The following is a 12,975-nucleotide window of genomic DNA, read 5'->3' on the forward strand; positions in this document are numbered from 1 at the left end:
CACTTTAAATGTGACTTTTAAAGCTCCTTTACCCCACGCCCGAACAGCTGTGAGCAGCCCCAGCCGTGTCTCGGTCCCCTCGCCCGGCACTTCTCCGCGAGGGCGAGAGAGGGCGGCAGAGAGCGCCTGCGCGGAGGGGAGGGGAGGGGAGGGGGTCGGAGGGAAGAGGGGGCGGAGCTGGAGGGGGTGCGGTTCTCACGGGCTGGGCCTCCCTCTCCCCAAAACCGAGAGCAAGCTAGCTGGACGGCTACTGTCCGAGGCTCGGGTCGCTGTCGTGGCTGCGGGGCCCGGGCCGGGGAAGGGGCGGGTACCGGGGAGCTGGCGGCCGGCCGGCGTCGGCGGCGGTGGCCCCGCTCGGGGTGTTAGGGGACAAGATGGCGGCGGCGGCGGCCCTCCGCAGGCCGGGCTCCTCCTCCTCTTCTTCCTCCTCCTCCGGCACTAGTAGCAGCTTCAGCCGCGGCGGCGCCGGTCCCATCTCCCCGCGCTCTGAAGGAGGATAGATTGGGACCGCGGCGGGCGCGGGCGCGGGCTCGGGGCACCGGGCGGGCGGGGATGGGGTCCCAGACATTGCAAATCCTCCGGCAGGGGGTGTGGGCCGCACTCAGCGGCGGCTGGTACTATGACCCACACCAAGGCACCTTCGTGAACGCGCTGCACCTCTACCTGTGGCTGTTCTTGCTCGGCCTGCCCTTCACCCTCTACATGGTGAGTGAGAGTGAGTGTATGTGTGAGCGCGTGTGTGAGTGTGACTGTGCCCGGCTGCGGCCTGAGGGAAGCTCGAAGTGGGGGTTAGGGGAGAACCTCCTAGTCCTCGAGGACCCGCGCCATCGCATCTCTTTTCCCACAGGGAGACCCCCTGCCTCTTCCACCCCTTTAGGCCACCCGTTATCTCCGCCCCTTCTCTCCCTTTAGTCCATCTATTACCTTCCTTTATTCTCTCCCTCTCCCTTCCATCGCTGCCCCTTCACGTTTAGGGTGATCCCTTTCATCGCTTCCTTTTTTCCGCCCCTTAGAGCGACCCCCACTTCTTCCTGTCCCTTCTCCCCTTTAGACTATCCCTACTATCATTCCCCCTTTAGGTCACCACCTCTCCCCATCACTTTTCCTTCTTAAAGACGACCCTCGCCTCTGCTTGCCCCTTCAACCCCTTTTAAACTACTTTCCCTTCTCCCTCGTTAGAGCAGCCTTTTAGGGTGACCCCTCCTCCTCCCCTCCCCCACTTCTGCCTGCCCCTTCTCCCCTTTTAGGCCACCCCCACCAATTCTGCTCCTTCTCTCCCTTTAGGGAAGATTCCCCACCTCCTCCTCTTCTTCCATTACGGATATCCCAACCTCTACCCACTCCTCCCCCATTAGGGGAAGCAAGGAATCCCACCATCGCTGTCTCTCCTCCAAGAGGCTGGCTACCCATCCCGCTCTCCCCTCTTCAGTTCTCTCAAGCTTCTCCCTGCGGGGGGTATTCCAAGATCCCCTCATTTGTTCTTCTGACTCCGCTCTCAGTCTACCTATTGAATTGGATGACCTAACCGATGAATCGAAGCCTACTCTTCTCTTCCCACGGCTCCCCCCAGCACACACTTGTCGGTTAAGAATGAGTCTTAGAGGGTTATCTCCACAAACCTGTCATCCTACGGAGCTGAATCAGAACAAATGGACTAAATTCTCGGTATCTTTTATAAATAATAATTCACCCCCAGATTCGGTATTTCCTTTCAAGGATCATGGCTTTCTCTTTGGCCTGCTCTTGGTTCCTTTGCCTTTTTCAGGAGTCCTTTCTTGCCTAAAGCCATCTGAAAAGAATCCACTCTTCCACTCTTCCCCTTCCCACATTAACTAATCGCAAATAACGGGGAAGAGTATACACTAGTGTTTAAAATATATTTGTAGATCCTTTGGATCCATGTGCTGTATTTGCTGGTTTTAAAGATGCATAGTGGATTAAAATCTGGCACGTTACCTTTATAATGTCTCATTAAAAAGCACACCCTTTCCGATGCCTTCTTCCTGGCTCTTATGTTTACAAGTCTAGCCTAAAGAGAGTCATCTGAATGGTATTTAGGGAGATTTGTTTTGGTTTTTTCAAGGCCTTTTACTTACTGGAAGAGTAATGAACTGCCTGTTGCAGAATTTATCTTTGATCAATATATTAAAGCTCTTGTTTTTGAGCTGTGCTACTCTTGACAGCTCTAGATGATTTCTTGACACCCCAGGTTAGGGTGGGGCATTAATTAGGCAATGGTGAAAAAGATAATAATTTAAAAATTATTGTAGCCTCCTAACTGGGAGGAAAGTAATATGTGCAATGTTAACTTTGTTCATGAAATGTGTTTTCCTAAAACTGTACTAAATTCGTAATTCTTTGTGAAGCTAAAAAGAAAGGCTAAAAAATTAAGTTAGAGGCTGTTAGATTACTTACTCTAGAAAAGGTTAAAGGTATATTTTACCGTATTTTAAAATATAACATTTGGACATTCAGTGCCATCATTATATATTATCTATGGTATCTATAGTTATTGTCTGTAGTTTCTTCAGTTCTGTCATTAGAAGAAAAGTAATGATTTCTTTAAATTTCATATAAAAATGAGATTTTCAATTAGGTTTTTATTTTGTTGAAAATTATTTTGTATTTAGTGACTGGATTGGGTGGAAGTTTGAAGTGAAAAGGTAATTTTTCAATTTTAAGGATAATTATTATAATAGTTTTTCAAGACCTTTTTTGTTTGATTTTTTTACATTGTAGACTTATAGTTACAGTTGCATAATTTTAATCACTGATACTCAGCAATTAGGAAAAAGAAAATAATTTATTTAACAAATAGCTGTATTTCCTTTTTTTTTTTTTTTTAGTGTTGTAACCTTATAGTAATTTCTAATGTGGTATGAAAAGTTCAGTTTAGTATTAGTGTAAGAAATTCTTAAGCTCTTTATAATATATTCAGATAAGTCTTAAGTTGAAAACAACTTTTTGAGTCATATATGTGGATTAGCCTTCCTAGGACAAAGCCTTCCATAAATTAACTGCTCCTTGGCACTGTGATTACTGGGGTCAAGTCCATTGGCCTAATTAACAAACTCTGTTAAATGAGATTAGAAAAGGAGGGAGAAGGAGAATACAAATAGTTCTTACTTTACATAAGTGGACATGTCCTCTAGTAAAATGATTTGTTGATAATGCAGATTTGCCCAGGTCTTGGGGAAGAGAGAGGAGGAGGAAGGAAGGGACCTACTAGGTTCTAGAAGGGAGAATAGGGTGTGGGATGGGGGTGGGTGGGGAGGGGCAGAAACATAGGGGCTGGTCATGGACACAGACAGGAGAGGATGGGAGAAACATGTTGTTCTCTAGTTCAGACAGATGGAATTCAGATGAGCCAGCCCTCCGGTGGGCAGAGAGGGTCAAAGGTCTACTCTTCCCATTCCAGAGGTCTGAAGCCAAGCACCCATGAGGTGCCAGCAGTTAGTGGTAGTTTCTACTGTTCTGTTTTCAAGTGGAAGGGTTATTTAATTTATTTTATGTTTTTGTATGAGGCAGAGGTAGTTGGGAGGCCAAGAATTGCCAAGCCAAGGGGCAGGAGTGGAGAGAGAGAGCACAGTATTGTACTGTAAAGTTAACATAAGTGTTTTGTTGGAATGTGGATTTCTCTCAGAATTCTTTAGTAAAGTCAAATTTTTATAATGCAAATTTACTTAAGGTGAGAACTATTTGTACTGAAGTTAAATTTAAGAGCATAACTTTTGGAGTTTATTCTACAAAATTCTCTGAAAACTTTAGAAAAGGTACTAAAAGTTTTTCTAGAGGATGCCATCAAAACACTATGCTGGATAATGAAGGGTAGGATGCAGAGACGAATGAGTGCCCATTAACAAGCACTGATTGAATTCTTACTATGTGCAGGACTTTATATATATATGTTCCAAGGCATATAGGAAAGGCAAGCACAACATACAGACAACTTTTTACAGAGAAGATATGTAAAGAAGATCTATATAGTCCTTGACTTTAAATGAACTTAAAATCCAGTGGAGAAGATAAGAAAAATCACTATAGTACAAACTAGAACATACTTAAGCAAACAAGATAAAAATGAAGAAGGGGAAACACTTCATGAAGGAGATACAGGTAGCATAGAAGCTGGAGCTCCTTCCTTAGATTGTAAGACCCTCTGCTGGGACTTTCCCAAGAGCAGGGACTATCTTTTGCCTCTTTTTGTATCCCCAGCTCTTAGCTCAGTGCTTGGCACAGAGTAAGTACTTAATAAATGTTAATTGATTGGAATGTGAAGGATGAGGTAGGAGCCTGTAGGTCCATCTAGTTGGGAATTCTGCTAGGCAGTAGGAATACTAACACAAAAGTGAAGTAGTACCACAGTTAGGGAGTTTGTAGTCCACCCTAGGGAGGCATGTAAATGTGTAAGTTGATACAAAATAGCTTACAAGGTAATATTTTGAGGAAAGTATTAAAAACTGTGGGCATCAAGGATAAGCTAAAAAGATTATATCCGGGTGGGTCAGGAGAGCCTAGAAGGAAATTAGGGATTATGAGAGGCAAAAATAAGGAATAAGGCTAGGTTGACTGGACTGTAGTATAGTTCCAGTACAGGTGAAAGAGTGTAGTATGTGATAAGTCTGGAAAGGTAGTTTAGCCTTGAAGAAATAGAAAACCTACAGTTCAGACTTGGGCAGACCTGCATTTAAAACTATTTGGCAACTGTGAGGAAAATGCATTGGAGTGGAAGAGACATGAGGCCAGGAGACCAAACTGGAGTCTTCTTATAATCCAGTGAGAAGTGATAAGAGCCCGAGCCAAGCTGTAGGCTGTGTAAGTAAAGAAAAGGGGACTGTAGGAACAACAAAATTTGGGAACTGATTGGTTAAATGGGATGAGGGGAGTTGAAGATTATATCCAGGTTGTTAATCTGAGTAGGATGATGGTGGTATCCTTAGAAGAAACATTTCAGAATTGGAGTTGAAGGGAAAGGGGAAAATAAGAAAATGAGCTCTGATTTAGACATACTGGGTTGAGATGCTCAGGGAATATCTATTTTGAAATACACAATAGGCAATGCTCCCATATTGGATCACAGGAGATGATAGGGCTGGATGTATAGATCTGATAAGTCATCTATGTGGAGGTGATAATTCTATGGAACACATCCATGGTATATTGTACATTTTTACATTTACATGTACAAAACAGATCTGTGCCTTTAATTTCAGTTTTGGTATTCACTTCCCTGTTCCCTTCCCTAGTCCTATTTAGCAGAGATTAGAATTTGATGAGGTGACCTAGAAAGAGTGTAGAAAGAAGTAGATACGGGGCAAGGACAAGGTAGAACGTTATGCTACACTCATATAGTAGGGAATGTGGTAGGGCATATTCCAGCACCAGAGCCTGAGAAGGACAAAATGAATGGGTGGGAAATCCAGGGATAGAGAATAATTAAAGATTAGAAGGTAGGAAAGCATAACAAAAAGGTTAGTTTGATTTGCATAAAGCATAGGAAAGGTTAATACAGGACATAGGACTAGAAAGTTAGGTTGTGGAGATTCTAAATGAAAGGCTAAAGAATTATATTGACTTGGTGGGTATGGAATGGATTTAAGTGAAATAGAGTTTGTACAAAGTCATCAACCTTACTCTCTCCTCTAGTCTTTGAAGTCTAGTGACAAAAAGTCAGGATAGTTGACAGTGATCTGGAATTCAATAGATGAACTTAGTGTTTTCAGTGTCTGACCAGGCTCCAGGGTCTCTACAGTGCCTGCTTCAGCTGCCTTCATGGCTCTCGGAATAAATTGTTCTCATCTGTTCATTCCATTGGAGGATGTCTTCATTTGCTTGGGGTAGCCATTTTCCTTCCTGAACACTCCATACATCCCCTTGTATATGGTAGATATGCATTAAATGTTGAGATCATACCATGTGAACCTGAGCAAGACATTTAATCTCAGTGCTTTAGTTCTGTGAAACTCAAGTTGCAGAGCAGATATTGATCTGCACTGATAGTGAGATTTTCTTCTCAAGGAGTTCCCTGTATCAGTGTAATTGCAGGTCAGATTTCAACCCTCTTCCAAATGCCAATTAAATATAAAGTGAACCTGAAAGTGGCCAGGATTATACAGGGAGAAGAGAAAAACTGAAGTTGTAATTAATCAATGGTAATTGTACTACTTTCTGAACAGATAAGTGTTCTGGATTTGGAATCTACTGATTTGGATTCAAATTCTCTCCCTGCCACTATACCTCTAGTGATTTGAAACAAGTCATTTCTTGGTGGGTCTCAGTTTACTTACAATAATTTCTTAATGTTTTCAATACTCAGGATTTGGGAAAATCAGTTAATTGTAGAAGAAGAGTTTGTGGTAATGCATTCGTATCTCCATAATAGCAGCTACAAAACATTATAGGAATGAGCCAACTTTTCATTTGCAAGATTTTAAAGTAAGTTACACTGGTAAAATGACATGGAGGTGGACTATCTGTTCTCTGAGGTTTCTCCCATCTCTAAACTCTTATAACACAATTATTTGTTGATCTCGTTTCTGTGTGTGTGCGTGCATGTACTTCATAAGGCATTATATTAGATATTATTGGGGATATGAAGATGAGTAGGTCATAATTCTTGCTCTCCAAGCTTGGGGAATTAGGTGACCCAGTGGATAGATGGAGCATACTGGAGCCTGGAGTCAGGAAGACCTGACTTCAAATTTGTCCTCAAACACTTATTAGCTATGTGATTCTGGGCAGGCCACTTGGACTTGTTTGCTTCAGTTTTCTCATCTATAAAATAAGCTGGAGAAGAAGGAAATGGCATATCATTCCAATTTCTTTGCCAAGAAAACACCAAATGAGGTAATGAAGAGTAGGACATGACTGAAATGACTGAACAACAGCAGACTTGCTCTCTAGTTCTCAGTAGTCCAGGAGGGGTGATTATAGTTATTAAATTATAATAAACTATAGCATTTAAAAAGTATTATGAAAGGGAGAAAAATGTGTTTTGGGTGTTCAGAGGAAGGAGAGATTTCTTTTGTCTTGGTTGGATCAGAGAAAGTCTCATGGATGTGGTGTTTGAACATGCATTTGAAGACTGAATAGAAATTAGGTGGAACCGGAATGGTAGAGCGACCTGAGAAGAAACAGTCTGTTTTGTGAATAATTCTGAAGTATCATAAAACATGTGTTTTATTTTCACAGTACACAGGTATAGTGAAACTTCATTAATTTATGGAATGGTAGAAAGGAATACTGCATTTGGAGTCAGATGACTAGGGTTTAAAACATAGCTCTGCTCCTTACCAAATCATACAAGTAGTTATTTCTTCCATCCAAGCTTCACTTTCATCATTTGCAAAATGAGGTAGTTGGACTTGATTACCTCTAAGGCAAGAATTGTTAAACTGGGATCTACAGGCCCCCATGCAGATGAATGGATAGATTTCAGGTAGTTTAGAACTTGAGTAGGAAAAAATATTTTCACTAACTTCCAAACTGAAAATGTACATTTCCTTCAATTATGAATATACCTAACCTAATGTATTTTAAGAAGTCTATAGGCATCACCTATAGGGCCCTAGGGGTCCATGGAACAAAAAAAAAGTAAAGTCTTAGGGAATATTTTATTATAATAATCATTAGGTTAAAAGTGATTTTTAAAATTAACAAAGTTGTTTTAAAAAATCCTTTAAAATTTAAATTGTATTCCAGATGATGCCTTATGAAATAGAGATTATAATTTCTAATTATGTAGGATTTAAGTAGTCAATGTATTCTCTTAAATAATTTTTGTAATTAAGGGGATGGCTTGTTATCTCGATAATTTCTTAATGTTTTCAATACTCAGGATTTGGGAAAATCAGTTAATTGTAGAAGAAAAGTTTGTGGTAATGCATTCGTATTTCCATAATAGCAGCTACAAAACATTATAGGAATGAGCCAACTTTTCATTTGCAAGATTTTAAAGTAAGTTACACTGGTAAAATGTTTAAAATCACTAAAGTTCAGGCACACCCTGCTTTCCAATAATTTCATTCATACATTATAACTAAACCCTATTAGAAAACCTTTTGTAAGGTAATAGATTGTTTTCAACATACACTTTCTTGGAACCAATTAACTTATTTGGGTGTCCCAATACTTTGACATATCAGAATAATTGATGTGAGAATTGAACTTTTAATAGCAGCATCTTTCCCTTTCATTCTTAGGAAGTTGGGGAATTGAAAAAGTAAGAAAATATGTTTATTTTCTAGATTAGGAATAGATTATATGATATTTGCAAACTTTCATAATAATACAGTTGAAATAGCTTCTAAAATTTACCAAAAAAGAGATTTTAAAATAAATTGACTAAGATAAATTAATGTACCTATTTTGTTAAAGTAATTGGTTTTTTTCTCCTTTTTAGTTAAAATTTTACATTGCCTGTTTGGGGGATATGATTGTTGACTTTTTAATAGTCATTGATGTATCTCCTTTATACTCATGATTATATTTTCACATTAAAGATGTTTCACTTTCCAATGACTTCATAAGTATCTGCTTCAATTAACTTTGCTAAATAACGTGATCATATCATCCCATTTTCTGTTAGCTGAAAATTAATTTGAAAAAAAAAAACCATACACCGACCCCCCCCCCCCCCGCCATCAGTGTTTTAAAAGTACACAGTACATAACTTTTACAATTCCTTGGAAGAACCTTGATTAGTGATTTTCTGATAATAAATATCAAGTGATACTCCTTTATGCTTACCAAAAATATTTGAGTTTGTGATAGAGGGGTTCAAGCACAGAGTCTGATTCAAGAAGGGATTCCTTTTGGATGGTGAGGACTTCCAGGAGCTCTTGTCACTAATGAAACTTTTTGCATCAGACCCCAAGACATTACAAATTCTTTTTGGAGGAGATTTGTAAATAGGTAAAAGAATTCGACTTAACCATCTACAGAACAAAGATCAAATAGGAGGAGAGCATCTACTGCAGTGATTCCCAAAGTGGGCGCCACCGCCCCCTGGTGGGTGCAGCAGTGATCCAGGTGGGGTGGTGATGGCCACAAGTGCATTTGGGGGCAGTAAATAACTGTATATCTTTCCTATTAATTGCTATTAAAATTTAAAAAAAATTAATTTCCAGGGGGCGCTAAGTAATATTTTTTCTGGAAAGGGGGTGGTAGGCCAAAAAAGTTTGGGAATCACTGATCTACTGCCTAATTTCAATATGTATCTGAATGGATAACCCCATAAAAGGAACCCTTAACTTTTTGTGTCTTAGATTCTTGTGGCAATCTCTAGACCTTTTCTCAGAATAATGGACCCTTTCTCAGAATAATGCTTTCAAACAGAATACATTGGATTACCAAGGAAATTACATTGGTATAGAAGTGAAAATATAAAAAAACAAGAAACAAATTCATGAACCTCAAGTTAGGAACTTGATCTTGTCCATCAAACATTTATGTTTGGAATAGACAAAATAGATGACTAGTGAGTTGGACCCAGATGTGAACAGAAGAAATAGAAGAGACTGGATTGCAAAAAGCACTTCTACTTATACCACTTTTTCATATAGGCATTTTACTGTTATTACTATATGACAGTGAGACCTGGAAACTGGTTCCAAAGAACTAAAGATGAGTATAGCACAGAAGGCAATAGAAGAAAGATATGGCAATTGTAAGCAAACTGCATCTTATAACTAAGGAGGAATTTTGAAGAACAGGAGTGAAGGATGTTGTTAAAGAATTATATGGCAGAAGGAGATGATGAACTGGTCATGTGGCTAGATTGGGATGTGATGGGTGGGTGGATGGAGTGCTTTATTGGTATATCCTTATATCAGGAGAAAGGGAAAGGAGACAGACTTGGAGCATGTTGAGTGGAACTTCTTTGATGAATTTTTGGGAACAGATGGATGACATTTCATAAGCATGAATAGATTGCATTCCTCGTTGGTGGAACAAACTCTGGAATTGATGAGATATCCTGATCCCTTTGAATGGGGCACCTAGGTAGCACAGGGGATAGAGCCTGCAGTCAGGAGGACCTGGATTAAGAGTTGGCTTCAGGTACTTCCTAGCTGTGTGACCCTGGGCAAAATTTAACCCCAGTTGCCTAGCCCATACTGCCCTTCTGTTTTAGAATTAATATCAAGACAAAAGGTTAGGGTTTCAAAATAAAGCAGATCCTTTTGCATATTTGAGCCTTTTAAAAATGAAATCTACTCAGTAATATACTGGTAGAGAGGTAAATTAGTCCAGTTTTGAATGATGCTAAGAAAGGGACTAACATGCTCTTAAGTCAAAGGCATAAAGGTCCTATTTAAAGCAAAATATCAATACATGGTACTTTTTGTGTTAGCAAAGAATTGGAAATAAAGTGCTTGTCAATTGGAGAACTTTATGGTACTTGATGGATATAATATTATGATGTGAGAAATAATAGGGAGAATTAAGAGAAACCTCAATCAATCAGCAGAGCTTTGTTTAGTGCCTGCTATTTTCCATATCACTTTGATAGGTGCTAGGGATACAGGTCAAAACCCGAAACATCCTTTCTTGCAGTGTTAATATTTTAATGGAAGACTTTTATGAACTGGTTCAGAATGTAGTAAACAGAATCAGGTAAAATATATGCAATGACTACAGTAATGTAAATGGAAAGAACAACAAAATGAAACTGAACTCTGTATAATGGTAATGATCAAGTTTGACCTTGAACAAGGGATGAAAAAAATGCACCATAGTCTTTGACCCAGCAATAACATTACTAGGTCTTCTCCAAAGAGATCAAAGAAAAAGGAGAAGAACCAATATGCACAAAAATATTTCTAGCAATTCTTTTTGTGGTAGCAAATAATTGGAAATTATGGGGATGCCTATCATCAGTTGGGGAATGACTGAATAAGTTGTGGTATATGATTGTGATGGAATACTATTGGTTTTTTTAAACATTTATTAATATTTATTTTTTAGAAAAGTTAACATGGTTACATAATTCATGCTCTTTCCCCTTCACCCACCGAGCCCCCCCCCCCACAATGGCTGATGTGTATTTCCACTGGTTTTAACATGTGTCATTGATCAAGACCTATTTCCAAATTGTTGATAGTTGCATTGGTGTGGTAGTTTCAAGTCTACATTCCCAATCATGTCCGCCTCAACCCATGTGTTCAAGCAGTTGTTTTTTTGTTTCCACTCCTGTAGTTCTTCCTCTGAATGTGGGTAGTGTTCTTTTCCATAAATCCCTCAGAATTGTCCTGGGTCATTGCATTGCTGCTAGTACAGAAGTCCATTACATTCTATTTTTACCACAGTGTATTGGTCTCTATGTACAATGTTCTTCTGGCTCTGCTCCTTTCACTCTGCATCAATTCTTGGAGGTCTTTCCAGTTCACATGGAATTCCTCTAGTTTATTATTCCTTTGAGCACAATAGTATTCCATCACCAATATTGTTTTATAAGAAATAAGCAGAGTAGTTTCAGAAAAATCTGAGAAGACTTATATGAACTGATGCAAAATGAAGTGAGCAGAATCAGGAAAACATTGTACACAGTAACAGCAATATTGTAAAATGATCAACTGTAAATAACTTAACTATACTCGGCAATACAATGATCCAAGACAATTCTGAAGTACTTGTAATGAAAAATCCTATCTACCTCTAGAGAAATAACTGATGAATTCTGAATACAGATCAAAGCATACTTTTTAAACTTTATTTTTTTCCTTTGTTTTCTTTTGCAACATGGCTAATATGTTTTGCCTGACACGTATCTATAAACTAATATATAATTATATTGAACAAAATTAATTTTTGTAAGAATTGTTATATTATTTTGTAAATAGAAGTTTAAGTTATCAAAATAGTGTTGGTTTCAATCAGATTTAATCTTAGTTCTTGAAGTCTGTCCTGTTCAACTCTCTTAGAGAACTGTCCAAGGTTACTATTTATTTACTAATTGCTTTTGGTCTTACATACTTGTCTATGTTATCTATGTATAAATTTGTATTATATTTTCTGTGTATTTTGTAGGTCAGGCCTTTATCAGCTATTTAATAAAAATTTTTTTCCCAGTTGACTGCTTTATTTTATTTTGTTTGTGCACAGACTTTTACATTTAATGTAATCAAACTTATTTATTCTGTATTGCTCTGTCTGATTTGTTTCAGAATTTATCCCTTACTTAAAGTTGTGCAAAGAATACGTAATCTGCCTTTTGTATAAAATTTTAATATAATGGTCTTTGATAATCAAGTCATGTCCGTGTTGAATTTATTGTGGAATATAGTTTAAGATATTGATTTAAACCTAATTTTTTTTCAAACTGTTTTATAGTTTTTACAGTAGTTCTTATTAAATTAGGAGTCCTTTCCAAGGTAATTAATATTTTTAGATTTAGCAAAAATTTGGTTATGGAATTTAATTATATCTGATTATTTAGTCTCTTTAATTGATTTATTTTCCCATTTTTAAAACCAATACCAAATGCTTTTTTGATGATTGCTGCTTTTTAATATAGATGGGGGTCTAGATGTGCTGTTCCCCATTTATTTCTACTTTCTTTCATTATTTTCCCTGATATCCTAGAACTTTTGTTTCTTCAGATCAATTAATTATGTATGTGTAGAAAAGAAATTTTTCTTTTATTTTTGTCTAGTTCTGTAAAATATCCTTTTGGTAGTTTGCTAGGACTAAATATGTTAATTAAGCATTGCTGTTTTTATTATGTTGACTCATTCTAGCCATGAGCTCTGTATCCCTGCCTTTGTTTACATTCTTAATTTCTTTTAAGAAGCATTTTGTAATTATAATTATAAAGTTATTGAGTCCTATGGTGGAATGACACCTATCATGCATTTTATGCTTGTTTTAAATGGGATTTTCTATTGTCTCTGTTTCTTGTTTTTGTTGCTGTATAGAAATGCTATTTTTTTAGGGGAGGTATTTTGTATTTATATAATTTATATATATATATAATCA

The 12,975-nt window shown here is 38.2% G+C and overlaps 1 protein-coding gene across 2 annotated transcripts in view; it reads left to right on the forward strand.

Annotated features, from left to right (window-relative positions):
• The first annotated feature begins 552 nt into the window (after positions 1-552).
• PCNX1 (pecanex 1) overlaps positions 553-12,975 on the forward strand; it is a 220,483-nt gene continuing 208,060 nt past the window's right edge. For both annotated transcript variants that reach the window (XM_044664916.1, XM_044664917.1), the window contains exon 1: positions 553-705. In XM_044664916.1, the coding sequence (XP_044520851.1) occupies positions 553-705 (153 nt within the window). The remainder of the gene's footprint in view (positions 706-12,975) is intronic.

Source organism: Gracilinanus agilis, chromosome 2 (assembly GCF_016433145.1).
Source record: "Gracilinanus agilis isolate LMUSP501 chromosome 2, AgileGrace, whole genome shotgun sequence".
Lineage (NCBI taxonomy): Eukaryota > Metazoa > Chordata > Mammalia > Didelphimorphia > Didelphidae > Gracilinanus > Gracilinanus agilis.